This window comes from Papio anubis, chromosome 2, assembly GCF_008728515.1.
Source record: "Papio anubis isolate 15944 chromosome 2, Panubis1.0, whole genome shotgun sequence".
Lineage (NCBI taxonomy): Eukaryota > Metazoa > Chordata > Mammalia > Primates > Cercopithecidae > Papio > Papio anubis.
Genome location: NC_044977.1, coordinates 181858383 through 181879504, shown reverse-complemented (window position 1 = coordinate 181879504; position 21122 = coordinate 181858383). Strand labels below are relative to the sequence as shown.

At 39.6% G+C, this 21122-nt stretch overlaps 1 protein-coding gene across 29 annotated transcripts in view; it reads right to left on the bottom strand.

The window, feature by feature from the left end:
- The window catches only part of ARPP21 (cAMP regulated phosphoprotein 21), a 156707-nt gene that overhangs the window by 47814 nt on the left and 87771 nt on the right, over positions 1 to 21122 (bottom strand). For 23 of the 29 annotated variants that reach the window (XR_004182342.1, XM_017956018.2, XM_017956017.3 and 20 more), the window contains 5 exons: positions 17126 to 17359; positions 9172 to 9356; positions 8217 to 8321; positions 6957 to 7217; positions 2547 to 2673 (listed from right to left, as the gene is read on the bottom strand). Coding sequence is in view for 25 of the 29 variants with exons in the window: in XM_017956018.2 (XP_017811507.1) it covers positions 2547 to 2673; positions 6957 to 7217; positions 8217 to 8321; positions 9172 to 9356; positions 17126 to 17359 (912 nt within the window). In the remaining 4 variants the exon portion in view is untranslated. Of the gene's footprint in view, positions 1 to 2546; positions 2674 to 6956; positions 7218 to 8216; positions 8322 to 9171; positions 9357 to 17125; positions 17360 to 21122 lie in introns of those variants that run through there. The other 6 variants (XM_021934954.2, XM_031663847.1, XM_031663849.1 and 3 more) reach the window with 2 other exon arrangements.

Here is a 21122-nt window from a genome sequence, read left to right as displayed (position 1 = left end):
GACTTAAAGATGGAGAAGGCTTATCTTCTAGTTCCTCCAGAAAATATAACTTGTGTAGTTGTCTGAAGAGGCTCTTTCCTCTATGAGATAGTCCATCCACATAGAGTTGCTCTCACAAATGACTGCCATGTCCATTTGGAAAGTTTCTATTAGCCTCCCTAGGCTCAACAAAAGGCCTCCCAGCTGTAGGACTCAGAGTCTCTGTGCACTCTCAAAGAGCCACTGTGTGGACTGGTTACTTGGATTTTATTAGCAGAAGCGATTCTGTGTAAGGTCAGGGAACACCATCTGCTTTCCCAAATAGTGGGTACATTCATCACTGTGGTGGAAACTGTGTTGGGATTTTAGACCAGGTATCCAGTGTGGTGGTCACAAAAACTAAGAGCCCAAAGGTCTCAGTCTGCATGTGTATACTAATGCCATCATTTCTGGGGACAATACTGTATATGATCATTTCACTTTTCTCACCTCCTCACCCTGTACAGGCCACATTACCTGGCACTCACTTCCTTGACACCCTAGGCACTGCCTTGCTTCTCTATTGAGTTTGATGCTGCTCTAGAGTACACTCTTCTCATTACAGTGTCATTATCTCGCCTTGGGGGTGCCATTTTTGTGGTGATGTGGGAGAATGTGACCAACCAAAGCCACCAGGTTGCCATGGAATGTAGTTGGAGCCAGTTAGGTCTCTAACTGAATGGGGGAGGGTGTTTCCACATCCCTAAATTCTCCCATCGTGTTTTATTAAAGAGTAAAAAATGTCTCATATATTGTCTCTTGTTTTGATATCGCTAATGAAGTTAGTGAAGAGGAGAAAAAGCAATGTAGAAGTCAGTAGGGGAGACCTAAACTCTTTTGAAATCTAATTCTGTTGCCCAGTTATCATATTCATCTAACTTTCTCATCCCCTCCCATAGATCTAGAGTTTATGGGTTTAGTGGATTCCACCACATTTTGTAACTGCATTTCTTTGCATGATGACACTCTACCACAAGACTGAAATAATCTCTTTTAAAGTTGCCACACAATGGCACCAAACTTAATAAAAATCATTATAATTAGATATCTGCATCTTTCTTCTTCTAAAGGCATTGGAAACCAAGAAGAAAACTTCCCCATAGCCTCTACACCAGGATACTCAAGATGGTAAATTAACTCTTTAATTAACGTTAGCATAAAATAAGATAGTCCAGAATGCAAGCAGCACATTTCTACAGCAGGTATCTAAACTGATAGCACAGTGACCACCAAAATGATAAAGATAATAACATTTCCCCCAAATCAGAGAAAATATTGCCAAGTGATTTTCTTAAAATAAATAGTTATTTGAAACCCTTTAGTGTCCTCAAGACACTGTAAAAGTCTAAAGTCAATTCAGAGGTCAAATATATTCTTCCCCAAACTAATACAGTGCTGAAACAAGACAAAATCTGGCTGGAAGATACAGGTTTCTCTAATTCTTCTCCCACAGACTTTAATTAGGCCATGAGATAAACCAAAGAACATGCAGCCATCCACAATACAGGGGAATTTAATTCTTTCTCCAATCAGACAGGCTGCTAGCAGTGTCAGCGTTAGTATTCTTCGGGTGTCCGTGATTGGTGCTAATCCTTGGCAAGAACTGCACTTTTTTCATAGCTTATAAAAATGGTATACATTGTGTATATATTACATACATGGATCTGTATACATTCCATATGCATAACATAGATTCAGTGCAGAAATCAGATCACAGAGCAGGCATCTCTGAGCAGCAGCAAGGAGCACGTGCTCTTTACATGACCTACTTACGGAAGGCAGAGTCTCCCCGTCAGGCGGTCTTCAGCATGACAATTAGCAGTTTTTCTTGCAGTTTGGCCAGCAGGAATGACACAAACCTCTCCCTAGCACAAGTCACTCAGCCCTGTCGGGTTCCTGCTGCTCTCTGGGTAACGGCATTCCATTAGGAGTGTGACACAGTAGGGAAAGAGACCGGTTCACTGTGAGACCTGCTACTCACTCTCGTACAGTGTATCGGCCCCCCTTCCCACTGCACAGTGGCTGCCGGGCTCTGGGCAGGAGGCATGTGGCCATCATGAAAGTGAACCATGGAGTCAGAGTTCCACTGAGACACGCTGCATTGTCAGTAGCCTTCTTCTATAAGGCAGTATCTTTTAGCACGATATTGAAACAACCTAATTTGGTTCCCTAGCCTTAAGAACAGGGGAAGCACTCTCTTCAAATTGAAAAGAAAAAAAAAATTAAAAGAAAGTATGAACTAGAAAGGTACGGATGTGGTTGACTTTCTGCTTTGACAGAAGAAGGATCAAAAAATAATTTATGGAGGCTGTTTAGCATGCATGCCAGGGATGCTAGTCTGACATATGCTTCACCTTCTTGCACCTACTACTTTTCCACATAGAGTCAATCAAATGCTTTGTTATCTTCTCTGGGTAGAGGAAATGTGCTGATTTAAATTGCCAAGTTTGGACACTCATCCAAAAAGTACAAGATTCACCAGCAAAAATAACTGGGTTGAGAAGAAAATGGAAACAGATTCCGAGTACCTGTTTGCTGTGCTGCCTGTGGCATCTGCTGACTCCTCTGAGCATTGTACTGAACCGAGGCCATGGGCCGGTACTGTTGCGTGGTTGAGGTAGGGTACTGACCAGATGGATAATAATATACAGGCATCTGTGGAAGAAAGGAGGAAGAAAGCAGAGAATGAGAATGTAGATAATGTAAATTTTTAAACATAAAATATGTTTTCATCTTATAATTGTGGTAGGTTGTGAAGATGGCCACCACAAACTTCTCCTATGCCTATGTGTATGGGCCTGCTACTTCTCCCGTAAAGAGGCAAAATCCATTTCCCAAACCTTAAATCTGAGCTGGTTCTGTGACTTTCTTTTACCAATGCCACGAGGCAGAAATGACGACTGAGACTTTCAAGTCTGATCCTAAAGAAGACTTGCAGCTTCCACATCTGCAGGCAGGGACCCCAGCCAAAAGACAAAGAAGTTCAGACTATTCTGCTGCAGAAAGAGGCCATGTGGGGAACACAGGTACCCCCAATTGACTGGTTACCCTCCAGTTCCAGGCATATGAGTGTAGCCCTAGTCAAGTCACCCCAGCCATATGGAGCAGAGATGAGCCATCTGTGATAAATCCTGCTCAATTGCTGACCTAGTCGTGATCCTACAATGATTGTTTTAAAACAAGACTTTTGTGTTTTTTAGATGAAACAAGAGAGAGTGAAACAGTTATGATCAAAAACAAAAAACTACATTTAAAATATTATATCTAACTTGAGTTGCTTTTCTAATGGAAACAGGGGTGAAACATGAAAACTGCTGATCTGTAGCCTAAAAGGAGCAGGGAATGCAATTATGAAATATAGCAGTCTCTCAAAGCACATTGCAGAATGATTGGCACATACCACTATTCAAAAAAGTCTGTTCAATCTAAAAGGGGAAATACGATTTAAAAAATATGGTTTATGCTACTTTCTTAACTTTCTTATGACTGAGAAGGAATGAAAGTATTCTGACTATTTAATCTTGATCCAAATGAAATGTTTCCTGATCTGATAGACTTCTTTGCCTGGCTCAGTTCATTTATATTAAGGTCACTTTCTTATTAATCTTGTTAATTATTTTCCATCTCTGCGCTTCCGAGATTTTGCCTATCATATTCTCTAAAACGACAACTGAGGTATCCCGGTAGACCGCCGACAAACGTAATATACATAGAATAAAATTACAAGCCAATTATTTGAGAACTGTGATTTTCACGGTTATTTTGTTTTCTGATTTGCTCAGATCAAATAGGAAACACTTTTCTATTTCAATATTGCTGTTGAAACGTATGTACCATATTTTGCTGCCTGAGGATAAAGTGGGAACAAAATATAACTTAATCTGTATGAACCTGTAGCTCTGTAATTTCATGGAATCATGATGAATTAGAACTGTGGCTACATAACATATGGATATTCAAGGGCAAGAGGCTGGATGATTCTAAAGTAATCTTGGGTCAGTATCTGGTAACTAAGTTATTGTACACATTGCTTATAGTGATTCGCTCTTACTACTTCTCTTTTTTGGTCAGGCAGCTTATAACAATAAAAAACAAATAATTCTGGAGTAATAATGGCATTTAGCTATGCTCCGGCAAATTCTGGTGCTGTTAAAGATGACTAGCAAAATGCATCAGATGCCTACCCATATTAAAAATAAGAACAACTATCATCTAATTTATTTGTCAGCATTTATATTTATGTGTTTTTTAGGAAATAGCATTTTGCTCCTTTAGAAAAGACTGTGTCTTGATTAAATGTAAGCTCATGAATGTGATAGCTATTCCTTGATCTCCTTTCTTATGTTCGATATAAAACATAAAATATCCTCAGGGATGAAGGAATTTATACTTACACATGTTTGTGATGAGCACTAATGGTTACAATAGAAGTACAACTGCATGGAAAAAATTTTAAGCCCAACTTTTGTTGTTGTTTGTTTTGTTATTGTTCTTTTTCCAGACATAGCTTCTGTGATACCTTTGCTAGCTGTGCTAGAGATTTGGCTACTTGTATCCAGCGCCACTCCAAGGTGGCACTTTGGTCAGCTCTTAGGAATGATGATCCCCAACCGGATGAAGCAAATAAGCTCTTGGTTTATCCTTAACCTCTCTCAGAGAGGATGGAAAGAAAGCCAGGTTAATGGCAATCTTTTAAAAGATCAGTATGAAAGGTTTGAAAGGAGAGAGGTGAAGGGAGAAAGGAGTAAGAATAGCCCCAAAGGATGAAAATGTGTATTTTCAACCAATCATGTTAAAATATGGAGAATCCAAAAATGAGTGGATTCGAAGAGAAAAGAAAGAAGAAACTATAAAAAATATGCACTTCTCCCATTTCCCTGCTTCAAATCCCTCTTTGTCTCGTCCATGTGCTTTTCACTTCACCTTTCCAGCGGGCATTTAGAAAGCATACATGATGAGTCAGATGAAATCGAACTTTACATTTATTAAATAGATTCATTTTCTGCAGAAATTTAACATATTTCCACATATTGTTGTGGGCTGAATCTGAACTAAGTTATTTTCATTGTTCCATAGTTGGGTAATCAGATTTTAAAATGTTTACTAAATTGAAAGTTACAATGGGTTATAGCCTATACCTTTATCTGTGATTCTTCAAAAAGAATTTCCTAAATGTCTAGACTGATTATGAACCATGGACACCTGTTTTGTCTCCCTCTCTTTCTATCTTTCATAAAACTCATTAAAGAAGGAATGAAAGTATCTCTGTCACAGACACAACAGGGGTTATGAATTGCTTTTGTTTCTGCAGCGGATTAATATTGAAATCCCTTCCGTGAAGAAAGACTTTCCTATTAAAATATTTATTTATTTACTTATTTATTTATTTATTCATTTATTTCATTTCTTGAGATAGGGTCCTGCATTGTTTCGTAGGCTGGAGTGCGGAGACATCATCACGGCTCATTGCAGCCTTGACATCCCAGGCTCAAGCGATTCTCCCACCTCAGCCTCCTAAATAGGTGGGACCACAAGAATGTGCCACCACACCCAGCTATATTTTTAAAATTTTTTTGCAGAGATGAAGTCTCCCTGTACTGTCCAGGCTGGTCTCAAACTCCCAGGCTCAAGTAGTTCTTTTGCTTCAGCCCCGCAAAGTGCTGGAGTTAAAGGTCTGAGCCACCAAGCCTGGCTAAATTTTATTTATTTATTTATTTATTTATTTATTTAAAGATCTTTAATTAAACATTCTGCTTACATTTTGTTTGACAGCAGAAATTAGTAAGGACACTTAAATACTTTTTAGGCCAAAATAGCTAAATTATTTTTTCCCAATAATTAAGTTTGAAGTTATTAATTTATTGGTAAAAGTATGAATACATTAATGAAGCCCTTCCTCCTGTAACTTAAACTTATTTTACACATCTTTTAAGATCCCACTTGTGAAGAAATATTACAGAGAAGGCAACTGAAGAGGAACTATTAATTAATCACTCAAAATAAAATGAACAATTTAGTGACAATTATTTCATGGTAGAGGGTTTTGTGTGGCTTGAAAAGAAAATAATTTATTCAAGATGTTAAGGCAGTGAAACAAATGATACGAAGGTGACACTGCACTTTAAACAGCTCTTCCCATGCAATACTTCATAATTAGGATGGAATTTTCTTGGGATCTGTGTGCCTTGAAAATGGACCAGAAAATGCCTCTGTGCATTTTATATCTTGACAGTAATCACTTCTAATATTCTGCAAGGGATACCCAAGAGAGCACCAGAGATGTTTGGTGGTGAACAGTAACACATAATCAGTCTTTGAGAAGACAGTAAAAATCAGTGATCTGTGGTGTCTTACATGCTCAAGTCAATTAAATATGATTAATGGCTACCTGTGAGAGACGTGTGAACTGTGCTTCCCCTTAGGGAGAGAAAAGGACCATGGATATCAGCTTACCTTCCTCCTTTATATTCATAGAGGAGCTCCTGCCTGGAGCAGCAGATTAGCCCCAGAAAATGCTTGTGAATTGATAGAAAGGAAAGAACACAGTTTTGGAGCAGCAGCAAGAGAGTGTTGAAAGTCCCCCAGGTGCAGACCTTTCCCTTCCCCATGGCTTTTCCTTCTGGGGCAATCCCCTGAGCAGGATATCACATGGGAGAGAATGCTTTCTTATGGTCCCTGTACCAGCAGCCTGGAAAATGGGATATTCCCCTGTGGTTTTCATGGGCACTTGGATCAGTTTTATTCAACTCACTTTCTGAGCCCTATAACTTCAAACAACTGGTGCATGAAAAAATACACTACTTCCTGTTGGTGAGGAATATTAATATAGACTAGAAAGGGAGGAGGGATTGAATCTGGTTATATTCTACCTAGAAAGATAAAGGTCAAAATGCATGAGAAATCAGCTGTAGGTCACAGGCATGAGGAAGCACACCTACCTGTGCAGGCGGAGGCTGTTGCACAAATCCCTGTGGTGAGGCAGGGGGCTGGAGGACCTGCTGGGAGATGGGAGGGCCAGAGCCTGAAAATCCTCCTGTAGGAAGCTGCTGGCCTGTAGAAGCGATGACATAGCTGTGCTGCTGGGCCGGCTGTGGCATAAGGGAGGATGGGTAGACAGGACCTGATGGGGGTTCAGGAGTCTCCCCCGAGGACTGCCGGCTCAGGGTCATCTGGCCAAACTGTGTTGCCACGTCGTCTCGCTGCAAGTCATGGAAACGAATGAGGGAATTTGCAGGATCAGCTTGGTAATAAAAGAGGCACTCTGAGGCAGACACACAGGACATATTCTTGGAGTTGTGGGAGAGACAGGAAGTACAATTTGGAAAAAATAAAATGAAATAATTCTTCATCCAAAACATAACAAGAGAACTCAACATGACAAATCAGGTTTTAATCATCCCAAGAGTCAGAGATGGCAACAATTTTGATCCAAATATTTCTCTTGCAATGGAAACAAATTATTATTTTTCCACTGAAGGCACAGGCTCCTCAGGATGGTGTTGCACACAAGGAGGGCTTGATGTTCTGTCCTGAAGGGTCAGCTTGTCTTCCCAGCAGAAACCACAGAATTTGCCTCTCCAGAACACCCCTAAGGCAGAACCAACCATACTCATCACCCCTAGTGCTGCTGCCAAGATGGAGCCAGGACCAGTATCGCCAACAGGCTGGGTGGGATTACATTACTATATGAGGGAGTATTTGTTCACCGGCCTGATCTGAAATTTAGGAGCAATGCTCATCCTTTAATCTGTTGTTCAAAGTGACCTAGTGACTTGAGGGAAACATGAAAGAAAATTGGGAGATTGGAATCCCAGGGACACCTACATCAGGAGCATAGGGTGATAATGGTTCCCATCCCAACACCAGCTTTGAGATCTTTCCCAAACCATCATGCAAAGTTCCTGTATCTTTCTGTTCCTGATTTCTAACTCTGAAGGCATTCAGTTCCTGCTTAGCTGGTATATTCTTAAGAGGGTACCAGACCACAGAAGCACCCAGCATGGGACAGAAAGATGACAGAAAGGAAACCATTGTTTTGCAGAGATGGGCTGTAATATTCAGAAATGAGACATTCACACATACCCCCTCACAGTCAGCCCAGGCACCCACTCAGTGTCAGCCAGTGGCACACAAAAAGGTACTAAAATCAGTGACTATGCTCTCCTAGGGGAAAATGTTATATACACATAATACAGTACCATGGGAAAGTGCTGCGTTGGAGACACAGGCAGGAGGTGCTGGGGAGGAAAAGAGACTGCCGGATATTGCACTGACTGGGAGGAAGCCTGCAGTCCCTGGACAGACTGGGGGAAAGAAAAAATCGATCAGGTGACAGAAAAGCACTGGGGTTGAAATCTCACAAGATGTACACCACTGTCCTTCAGAGGCTGTCGAGGTTCAGTGTGCTCCAGAGGGGACAACTAGCCATCAAAGAAAAGTCAAGGTTCTGAAAGACCAGAGCCAGACATACTTGAGAGAGGCTCATTTGCACTTAGTGATTATTTCTTTAAGAAGTTACTGATGTACGTTTGATATTGTTGGTTAGATCCTCTGGGTCTGAAAATATTGCCCCAAAACAAATAAGTAACATCAAAAATTTAAAATGAATTTCACTCTAGCAGTCGACCTGAGATACTTTGGGTTTCTGTGGACACATCTATGTGTCTTCCTAGCAAAGGAGGGTGACTCCGCAACTCTCTAAGAGGAGTATGTAGGAACAGCCAGTCCTCCTTGAAATTGACTGATTTCTGTTCTTCCCATTGGTGAAGAATTCAATATTGACTCTTTGCAGACATGAGCATTTGATTTGTGATGGGAATGGGGGAGGAAGATGATGCAAAGACCTAGAGTTCAGTCTCTGACAGAGGCTTCTCCATACATTTAAAAAAGGACATTTAGACCTAAGAAAAAATCATTTATTCTCCCTACTTTCGTACCTTCAACTTGCAAGTTACTGGATGGGGCGCTCGCCTCTATCTAAACTGAAGGATCCAGATAAAATCCTGTCAATCTGCAAGGAACTCTGTGCTGTCAGGTTTTATTTGAGACTTGAGTGTAAAATATATCCTTCTCCCTGATTCAGTGCTGCTCTGAGGACTATGCAGCATTCATCTCAGGGTGCTTCCCTTCCCGGCCTTCCAATCAGCCCCTTACCTGAGTGACCAGAGGGCCTGCCATCTGTGGCTGTGGTGGCTGGACCTGCTGCTGGGGCTGCGGGGAGGGCTGCTGCTGTGGCGGCTGCTGCTGGGACTGCCCCACCATGGCGTTTCGCAGGGGCTGCTGACTGCTGGGTGGGTTGTATATTGCAGGAGTTCCATCGGGATTCACAAAGGGCTGGCCTGCAATGGAATCAGAGCTTAGTCCAGGTAAGCTACTCAATCTCTCCTTTGACATAAAGAATCACTCTGTTAGACACTCAAAAAGTAACCTAAAGTAAAGGGGCAGGGCAGTGAACATGTAAGACCCTAAAACCTTCACCAGTGTGAAGGCCTTACTGTTTGTGACCCATAGCTTAAGCTAGGTGACAGTGGGAGCCCATAGCCATTTAAGAAGCGACAAATAAATCGACAACCTTCAGGGAGCTTTGCCAAAGCTAAATGTATCTGTGGATGGAGGTACCCAGTGGAGAGGCCCGTGGAGAAGCAATCTTTACAAAGCTAGATGTTTTGCTGCGCTGCACCTCACAGCCATTAGTGAGATAACATACACTGAAGGGTAACGACTGCTTTCTAGTTACACACCTCCGGCTGCATTCAGTCACAAGTTATTTACCAATACATTTATTTTGCCGCTACTAAGCCTTGTCACCAATTCAGAATCATTATCAGTTCTTCCAATAAATATACAATGTAACCTAACACATCCATTCACTCATTTCTTGAAATAGACATAAGCAAGGATACCCGGGGTTTTACATTCTAAACGTAGTACATCACAGAATCATCTTGTAATGGAAAAGCTAATATACATTCTTTTCCTTATAAAATGATGGCATGGTTTGCTATTATTAATACTGCTATTCATCATAGTATTGCTTTGTCTTTGAGGAGTATTTTGCAGTGTACAAAACAGCGTCATCTGAGCCTCATTACAATTCCTGTGAGGAAGAAAGGTATCATTTCTCTGCTTTTCAGAAGAGAAAATGAAGTCCCATTCCTGGAAAAATTATGGGAATACAAAGCTGAAAGGAGAAGAGTAAAGTGCGGTAAAGGAGGGGGTGTGGGAGTGTAAAGGAGAGAACAAACTGATTTTCCATGTGGCAAGCACAGTAACAGGCACCTTACGTGTATGATCTTAGCTCTCCTAACAACCTGCAGATGCGTATTCTCATTTCCACCTTAAAGAAAATTAGGACTCAGGGGGACCAAGCAACTTATTCAGAAATATAAAAAACAGTAAATGAGAGAACTAGAAAATGACCCTGGTCAGTAAGACTTCAAAGTCTATTCACTTTCCATTATGCCAAATAACTGAAGTGAATTATCCAATTTTACATAATGAGTACATGGAACAACTGGGTAATGATGAAAAAAAAAAAACGTGTCGTAACTGAAAATTATTAATCAATGAATGAGAAGTCAGATGAGGTGAAGGATGTGTTTCAAGGTGAAGTAACACCCAGTACTGACAGATAAATAATGAGAAGCATCAGAACATGGGGAAATGGATTGGCAAACTGTTCATAGAACTACTTGTGAGTCTTCTCTTCCCTTTTCAGTAAATCCTGTCACCTTATTGGAAAAGGAACAGTAGGAATATTTGTTTACAAGTTGAAGTCACAGAAATACTCTCTAGGAACCTGAGCAAAATACCTAGAGAGAATGGGGCTCCCAGGATGGGGTCGATAGTTCAGTGGAAGGTCCTCCTTATCTTGGCATAAGGGAGATAGTGGAGGCAGCATGCTGAGCTCTGCCCTAGCACATATTCTAAAGCATCTCAATCCATGCATTGTTCTGATACACAAGGCTTGCATAAGTATTCTTATCCAGGGTAAGAAGCGTGTGATGGCAGAGAAAAGAACAACAGCCTTATTCGTCAACAATATAAATAAAGAACAACCAAGGATCTTCAGTCACATGAGAAAAATTTGCAACAAAAGGGAGCAAGGACCAGGCATGGTGGCTCATGCCTATGATCCCAGCACTTTGGGAGGCCAAAGTGGGTAGATTATTTGAGCTCAGGAGTTCAAGACTAGCCTGGGCAACAGGATGAAACTCTTGTCTCTAAAAAAAAAATACAAAAAATTAGCTGGACATGCACACCTGTGGTTCCACAGGAGGCTGAGGTGGGAGGATCACTGGAGCCCAGGAGGGAGGTTGCAGTGAGCCAAGATCATGCCACTGCACTCCAGCCTGGGTGACAGAGTGAGACTCTGTCAAAAAAAAAAAAAAAAAAAAAAAAAAAGGAAGACAGGTAAAGAATTTAAAAACTGACCCAGAGAAAATGAAATATTCTAGTGAAAAAAAGTACATATGATATTCATACAAGAGCAGACTGTTATAACATGGGAACTAAGCTAATTAACTAAGTGAATATTGTAAATAAAGGAAATCAGTCACAAAAGGGCATCTACTGTGAAATCTCATTTATTACCTACAAGATCAGGGAAAACTAATCAACAGTAACAGGAGTCAGAATAGTAGTACCTCTGGGAGAGCCTGAGAAAACCGAAAGGAAGACTAGATATACTCTGGGTCTTATTCTGAGTGAAGTTTACACTAATTTTCACGTATGCAAAAATTTATTAAGGTCTGGACTTCAGATGTGTGCAGGTCATGCACTTCCCCTATATATTGTATAGTTCAATAAATTAAGAAAGTAAAATGGAGCAAGTTGGGGAGGAAAATGCTGAGATTGTGGTAAGGCCAAACAACATGCTCACTGGTAGAGAGCAAAAGCCTTGACTTCAGATCACTTAGGAACAGTAAGCAGAGGTTAGTATTCCCCTTTATTAGCACAAAATTTGAGTACAAATATATTTGTGTGTTTGTAACAAGAAAGTTTAAATGTTGCATATTCAGAAACATATCTAAATCCTGATCAGTTTCATAACCAACAATAATGTGCTGTGATGGGGAAGCAAACGTGCCGGAATTATATTTGCAAAACAGTGATGAAATCAACTGTTTGGTCTTGCTTTCTCTTTTTTTATCTTCTTCATTTTCCAGGCACTTGCTTTCCTATCACATAGATGCATTTTATTGTTTTAAATGAATATTCTTTTTGAAAACTAGCTCTCCTCTAGCTTCAAAACTGTAACGCATTTTTCCTCCCAAATTAGCAATTTGAAAAATGAATTTTAAAAGCTCAATATTACAAAATCTATCAGCCCATTTAGTGTTCTAATCTTTAATTTTCCTGTGTTTCATTTGTCCTATATTTTAAAAAGATAAGACAAAAATTCTAGGTACTTAACTTTAAAAAAAAAATCACAAAGACAGGCATACAACTCCATCTGGAATTATTTCAAAATAAGTCTCATGCTGTGCACACACACACACACACACGCGCACACACACATACACATGTACATGCACAATGGAAAGGAAAAAGAAAGGATTTTTACTATTTTTTTTACTATATTTCTGTATGGTTTTGATTTACCCCAATGAAAACTAAGGAAGTATGAAAAACTGATCATAACTAGAATTTTCAAACATAATCCCAAAACATTCATGTGTCTTTTGATAAATTCTAGATGCTCCATTTGAAATATGATTAATATGCAGTGGGCTAGAAGAAGGAGCTGTTTCTAAATAATTGCACATAAAAAGCACTAAGGATTCACTTAAGTAGAGAGAGATGGCAGGTTCTTCTGGAAAGAGAAGGGAGCACAAAAGATTGATTTTTATGCTCACCAAGGAGAGATGGCAAGAACTGAGAAACATGAAAGAAGATGGATGCTAGAGAACAGAACAAAGCAATTTCCTAAGGGACCCGGGATAGGTGACGATTGGTTTTCAATTCAGGCAATGACAGCCTCTCTATATTCTAGGATTTCTACCAATCCAGATGCAATTACACTGAATACAAGCAATTAGTTTGAATGACAGCTGCTGAAGACTAAAGAGGAAAAAAGGACTGGCTGGCCCCCGGCCTAGTTAGCCTAGAGGAGGTTTTCACGTCAGAAACTGCACAAGCACGCTCAGCAGGCCTTGGCATGGGTGCTGGCATAGGTGAAGAGAGTGCAATGACAGAAATAAGCCAGGGCAGAGAATGCAGAGCAGGCACAGAGAAAAGGATTAAATGCAGAATGCTCATTCCTCTCCAATATACGACATTAGGTGAAAAACTGCTCTACTATCCACATCAACATGAATAATGGGTAGTAGATATTATTTCAATAATAACGTAATTATTGAGCACCTGCACAGTGCCTAAGACCTTGCCATCAATTTCAGGAAAGCAAAAAAAAAAAAAAAAAGCAAATAAAAAATAACTAAGCCTGGACCCTCCTCACATGAAGCTTCTACATGTATTGGTAACAAGAAAATGGACTAAGGGCAATTCACACAAGAAGTGAAGAAATCATATGCTCTTGGTTTTTAATACAAAAGTATTTCTGAATTTACCCTTCCGTCAAGACGGGTAACTATTTAAAAAGAGAGAGAAGGGTGAGAGAAAGAGATTTTCTTTTCCTAGTCTTTAGAAGGTGATAGTCAAATTACAAGGGAGCTACTGATTACGGGTAGACAAGGATTAACTTAGACCTTGCAAAGATACATTTATAGACAGAACACAAAATTCATGATTCATCTAATAAAAAAAGTGTAAGAAGTTTGGATTAATAGATGCTAGAAGTCCTGATAAAAATAAAAGTATAGAGTTATAGAAGTCCATCAGAAGCATCTGAAAGACAACAGCTCTAAAAGGCTCCCCAAAGTGAAGTCCCTGCAAATGACATGACCTTACATAACACAGTCTTGAACTTGCACCAGATAACGGCCAAGTAAAATATCAAAATAACATATATGAACATTAACAAGTTTTTGAGGGATGCCAATGCCTGTTGGCATTTCTGGATTGCACTGAGTTGGAGTAAAATAGCCCATAAAGCTGAGCTTTCTGCTAAAAATTTCCAAAAGGAGGCTGGGTCCAAGACAACCAGAGGAAGACCAAACCCAAGATTCCAGGCTTGCCTTGCAAGAATGAAAATGTTATACAGGGAAAATTTTGAAAAACAGCCTCTGTGACACCTCACTCATCCAGATGCCTGAAAAGCAAAGAAAGAACAGGCAAGAGGTCCTAAGTTAGAAATGAGCCTGTTGAAAGTTGAGTCTGAGGCCAGACAAAATGAAAAGTTATGGTTATATTGGGGGAAACCGCAAGGGTATATGTGAGTGGGTTGATTTCAGTGTGCCAACTATTTAGTACTTAGTAAGAGCCAAGTCAATTGTGCTGACAGAGGAAGTTTCATTTTCGTTTCATTTAGTAGGCACATGATTGGCAGATACCTTAGTATTTTTAAATTATTACTTGTCTTATTCTTGTTTAAAACAGATGTTTTATCAATTATAATTTTGCACATGAACCACATTCCAAATATATGACATTAGCTGAAAACCTGCTCCGTTATCCATCCCACATATATAATGGGTAGGAGATATTCCTGCAATAATGATGTAATTATTGAGCACTGGCACAGTGCCTGAGACTTTTTTATCCATTCTGGGCAAGCGACAAATAAAATAAAATAACTAAGTATGACTCCTCTGCACAGGAGCTTGAAAGTGTGGTGGTAACAAGGAAATGAGCCCAAAAGCAGTTCAAATGAGAAGCAAAATAGTCGTATGATCTTGGTTCCTAACACCCAAGTGTTTCTGTTGTGTACTTGGCAGAAAGGTACTTTAAAAAGGGTGAGAGGTGTAGTTTCTAGATTCACAGCAATGACAGAAAAAGGAGATGAGTTCCCGCCCAGAGGAGGCTAACCTTTAGTTTCAACAGTAAAAGTCATATAAGAAATTGGATAGGTAGATACATGTACATACACACACATACATATACTACAGATACACTTATACATATAACATGCATTATATATAATACATATATGTACATACACATACATGTGCATATTTTCAATTTACAGAATAAATATATTCTAGAAAAGAGGAAATACAATTCACCTTGCATCTCACTACTCAAAAATAGTATACAATATATGCATACATTTCCTTTTGGTTTAGGATACTTTAAATCTAGCATTTGTCGGATCAGAAAAATATGTATGGAGAAGCTGTTCAACAGTGTTATTAAATCCTTTTGCTTAGTTGGGATCCTTTTACAAAAGAGATATTTTGATAACAGCTCTAAACGACTCGGTCCAATGAATAAGAATTGGGACTTGGCATCAAACAATATTCTGTTTCTTTTTTCTGTAAACAAGATTATAGATGATAATATACACATACACATGCACAACTATGCTATCATTAGAAATAATATTCCTGCATTGTACCCTAAAAATACTCTGTTGAGCTTTTACAAAACACTCTGTAATTTTGCTTAAAACAAACCACTCAAAACAAGTGGTTAAACTGTTTTTTTTTCTGCAAGCCCTCTATCTCAATTAAAAGTGAAAGAATTTCAGCCAACAAAGTCAGACAGTACTTTGATTTGTGTCCAAAGTAAAGAATATGATCCTGGTTTTCTTTTAATTTTCTTTATAGTGCTTACAATAATCCAGATAAAATACAACCAATCTAAAAATCCTCCTTAGAAGTATCTAATCTGAAGCTTTCAAACGGTTTTCAATGAAATGATTATGCCTTTCTTCCCTCAAGCTTATAGCATTTTCAATATGTCTCAATCAAACACCATGACTTGGGAATGTGCCATATGTTTTATGAAAATGTGGCAATTATTCAAGTAACTATTTTACTACAGTTCTCATGTTTCTCTGAATTTCCTAATTACTAGTAGCACTACATTTGTGAGAAGATTGAGTCAGATCATTTTTATGAGATACTTACCCAGTTTTGCATTTTCGAGTTTAGCTAATTGAAGAAATAGTCTGGAATGATCTAAACCAAACTTCAGATCTCTTTCAAGACAACTCCATTTATTGCCGGTCCCTAATAAAGACGTCCTAAGAAGTGACTAGTCAATGTCAAGCTTTGTAAGCCAGGGATTTTCAGCCATGGTACCACCGACATTTTGTTCCAGATAATCTTCTGCTGTGGAAGTCTGTCCTAGGCGTTGGGGGCTGTTTAGCAGCATTTCTGTACTCTACCTACTGGGTGCCAATAGCAGCCCTGTTCTCCCCAGATCATGATAATCAAAATGTCTCCAGATAATGCCAAATGGCTTTGGCGACAGACAAAAATGCCCCAGGTTGAGAAGTTTTCCCCGCATATAAGCAGATGTTCCCGAGTTCTTTTGCTGATGTGAGAATCTCAAAGCCCTCAGTCTTTTGAAATCAATGTGGAAGTTAACTGACCCACTAGAAAAATGCAAAATTAAAGAACCAATGGCCATTCATCGTGGAAGAAACTATAATCATGAACAATTTTCTAAAACCCAACAAAATCAGCGTAAGCCTGACATTTCTAAAATACACAAGAATTTTCTCTCTGTATTCTCTTCACCACCACTGTTTCTTATTCCTTTCATAGGAGCTGGCTGAAGTTCTAAGGTTAAAAAGCAACTTCTAGAGTTAATGGTCACTATATATCTCAATTGATACTTCAATTCCAGAAATATCCTTGGATGCAAAAACCCTTTTGACATAATACAAGCTAATTGGGGATTTAGACTGAGAAACACAAAGTTTTAATTACTATATCCCAACTCATCACACCATTTTCTCTCATCTTAGCTCTTAAGCATGCATGAGAGACATCGTAGTAAAAGAAAAAAGAAAAGTGGATGCTTCTGGAAGTATCTATATCTACAAATCAATATAAATATTGATAGGAAGATATAAATATGGAGGTATAGATACTGCTATAAATCTGCTCTTTCTAAACAAAAATGCTTCATAACAGTTCATGCAACTAGCTTTCCTGTTCAGGAATTTTCAGAATACCTGCTAGCAAATTCATAAGATCAAACGTAAGAACAAACTTCTGAAAGCCTTGTATCCCTGATAAAGCAGGTAGTAACTCACCTGTGTGTGGATTAAGAAGGATGCTTCCAGGCGGGATGCCTGTTGCAGCTTCAAGTGGAAGGAGGATGTAGCTGGTGCTGCTGGGAGCAACCTGGCCCCCTATTCCATTCTCTGGATAAGGCACACAGCCTGGAGAGCCAGCTGCCACGCCTGAGACTAGAGGTGTGCTCTGGAGAGGTGGATGGGTGCGGGACAGCGATCCTGAGGAGCCTGCACTGCTGGAAGACTCAGAACCTGGCATAGGGATACAATCAAGAAATCATTCAACATACAGAGATGAGAGAAAGCACCAATCTGAGTCTAACTGCTCACTTTTCTGTGACGCATTATTAAAGAATTCGAGACTCATGCTGTAGGACGAGATTAACTAATGCCCCTCCCATATTTTGGCCTCATATTTTATTGAAATATTTGCTACATATTTTTCAGATGTGTCAATTTTCTGGGAAAAGAAGAATTAAGAATGAGAACTTTCTCTCTCAGCCTTTTCACAAACTACTAGGGTGATAAACTGGTAAAGGGTACCCTAAAGCTCTGAACTCAGTACCTGAAAACTCCGTCGTATATCCCCAAGTAATTAGTACCATGGAAATGTCTTACTAAGCTGAAATAATATGAATAGAATGACTGGGATGGAGGTGAAAGATACTGCACCTTAAGGAAGAGCCTTGAGATATGAAGTTTGTGTGCATGGTTCTGAAGTACTGGTTCTCTGACACCTACACAGCTGAAGTCTGAAGGGGCCTAGTCATAAATAATCTGTTACCTTCATGTGTGAGTAGAAGACCTGGGAGCATAGTGTATAAGAGCAAACACATTTCAAAATCAAATAGGATCTCTTTTAAGGAGTGGCATGGTTTAGGAGAATGTGATTGAGTGTCAGGCAGAGACAGATGAATCAGGACTCTGACTTTTTCTAACCATCTGACCAGGGGCAACTTTAAACCATTGAATGTTATTGTTTTTGTGTGTAAAGCTGAAACTTCAGATATTAACGATTTAAACAAACAACCAAAAAAGACGGGCCAGGTGCGGTGGCTCACGCCTGTAATCCCAGCACTTTGGGAGGCTGAGGCGGGTGGATCACAAGGGCAGGAGATCGAGACCCGCCTGGCCAACATGGCGAAACCCCATCTCTACTAAAAACACAAAAAATTAGCCAGGCGTGGTAGCATGCGCCTGTAGTCCCAGCTACTCAGGAGGCTGAGGCAAGAGAGTCGCTTGAACCTGGGAGGCGGGGGTTGCAGTGAGCTGAGATGGTGCCACTTCACTCCAGCCTGGGTGACAGAGCAAGACTCCATCAAAAAGAAAGAAAGAAAGAGAGAGAGAAAGAGAGAAAGCGAGAAGGAGAGAAGGAGAGAAAGAGAGAAAGAAAGAAAAGCAAGGAATCAAATAGATGGTGGGTATTATTATTAATGTAATATATTTAAGTGTTAATGATATTGTACTGAATTTTACGTATTTGAAGAAGTCTTATTAATATGGCTAAAAGGTGGACCAAAGAGGGCTTGGCCTTATAAAGACTGAATATCCTTTAGATGACACAGAATAGTAAAATAATTGTGATGTTTATGGATTCCGAATTTTCAAACGCATGGGTAACAGGAACAGTGTGCAGAAGCCCCTAAGGTGAATCTAACAATCTCTTCTGTCTCACCATTATGGACAAAAGTAGAAACATATCCCAATATATCCACTGGGCACTCACTGGCATTTCACTACAGCAAGAGACAAGCAGCCCTAGTATCCTTAACCACAGCTCTCCTGGGCACTAGGTATTAACCAGAGCAGCCAAGAGAAAATGCACTAAGTAAAATTTATATTACTGCAAATTCAAACTAATAGATTACTTGGGTAATATCATAGGTTGCAAGAATGTAGTACACGAAGTTGATTAAATCATCAGCCTACACCATTAATTATGTTATTAAAAATATGTTCTTATGTATCGTTAAAGTCAAAATAAATAATCCATCACTAACACTCTTTTCAAGATTCTAAAATATGCCCTTAAATTAAACTGGAGTTCTTTTAAAATAAGTGACAGGAACATAATATGTAAGTGCAGAGAAGAGGGGCAATTGGAAAGCATGATAATTTTTAGGAGAACGATAATATTTATTGACAACTTAGTATGTGTAAGCACTTGAATAAACACTTAAATAATAACTAATACTGTCTCTACAGATAGGGAAACTGACGCATAAGGAAGTTAGGTAACTCAGGTCAGCTCATATAGCTAGATAATGGCAGAGCTGGAATTTGGTCTATGCAGACTGATCTGTAGCTCAAGCTTTAACCACGACCCCACATTACCTCTTGAAATTGTACATATGCATATACCATGACCTGTCACAAGTGTTCTCAGTTGGGCATCTTCTCTGCTTTCCCCATGACTTGCTTATTACTAACGATAGTTTTATGTCAATTCAGGATGCTCCATTGAAGTGGTTTAGAGTGCTGATGGGGCTCTGAATAAGGCATGGGGAGAAAAAGTAAAAAATGTAAAAACAATATTGAAAATGCTAATAATAGTTTTGAGGCTGTATCACTGAAATTATGACTCTGTGGTCATATTCCCAGTGCAGACTGTAGTGTGTGTTTATGGACCTGCTATGTGTAATTTGATGCTACGTTACACATTTGACACTAGAGTCAACAGCAACAACATAAATAATTCAACAAAACCTCCTGTACCCAGGGATTTAATGTTATACAAACATGAGTCAGCTCATCTCCAGATTGAGGGGCTAGGCACCGAAAAATAGTTGGGGCCAAGGGAGCACGTCCTAACTCAGATGTGAACTGTAAGCTAGTGATGGCATGGGTGTGTGTGTTAGGAAGGATGGGTTGATGCAGACAGACTGAAGTGTCACAATCCAATCCAAAGAGTAATTTAATTTTGGCTTTAGAAGGATGGCCATTAATCACTGATTTACAATAGTATACCCTTCCCTTACCTGGGGGAAAAGAAACAGCGTCAACAGGAGAAACGAGAAGACTATGTAAATGATTTGATTTCACAGGTGAAAGGAAGGAAACCTAAATTTGGCTTAAATTCTCTGCATGTGCAAAGATGAAAATAAAGTCAAACCTCTTCAAAAGGATGACTCAGCAATCAACATACAGCCAGGATTTAGTAACTGGCCATTCTGATTGGCTTTGAATATCAATCACCAAGGCCAGGGAGAGCCATATTCCACACATAGCCGGTGTTGTTCTGTGATAAAACACAAATGCTAGTAAAAGGCACAGGATTAGAAGTGTTCAAAGATTTTTTTAAAAATGAAATTGACATTTGAGAACTTTTAAGATTTAGAATGCCTGAGAGTGAAAAGTATTTCTGGTTTCCTTTTTTCAGAGGTTTAATGATAACCATGATAAATATTTATACAGTATGCCTATGTGACAAGCACTGTGCTACTTTCTCTACATGAGTTGTCTGAGCTAATTTTTACAGCAGCCTCACTTTGAAGATGAGAACTGATCTTCAGATATGTTAAATAAATTTCCCAAAGCTCAGTGTGTGGTAGAATCTGCGCTCAAACCCAGGCAACTTGACTCCACAGATGGTTCTCTAAGCCTACAGGTCATGTTCATCTTCTTATCATTTAAGCAAGGCCCAGAGGGGGGCCAGGGCCCTGACCAAGCCTGTGCGAAGTTCTAGGAGATACTAGATGAAAATTCCACGCTACTCACAGCGGAAAGCTCAGAAACTGAAGCTGAACCCTAATGGGTAGACACAGGGAGGACAAAAAAGAAGATATCCGAGTGGCTGGGTGAGAGACTCAGGTGAACTCTCAAGAGAAAAACAGAAACTGGGAAACATGACAAAAGATAGAAAAGGAGATCACAAGGCAAAACACAATGAAAAACCAGGAAAGGACAGGGCAGAAGGGGAAGGACATAGGCAGATTTCCTTGGAGCAGAGGAAACATTCCCATGGAGGAAGGATACTGGGTTTTAATTCCAGTTCTGCCACTTACTAGCTGTGCTT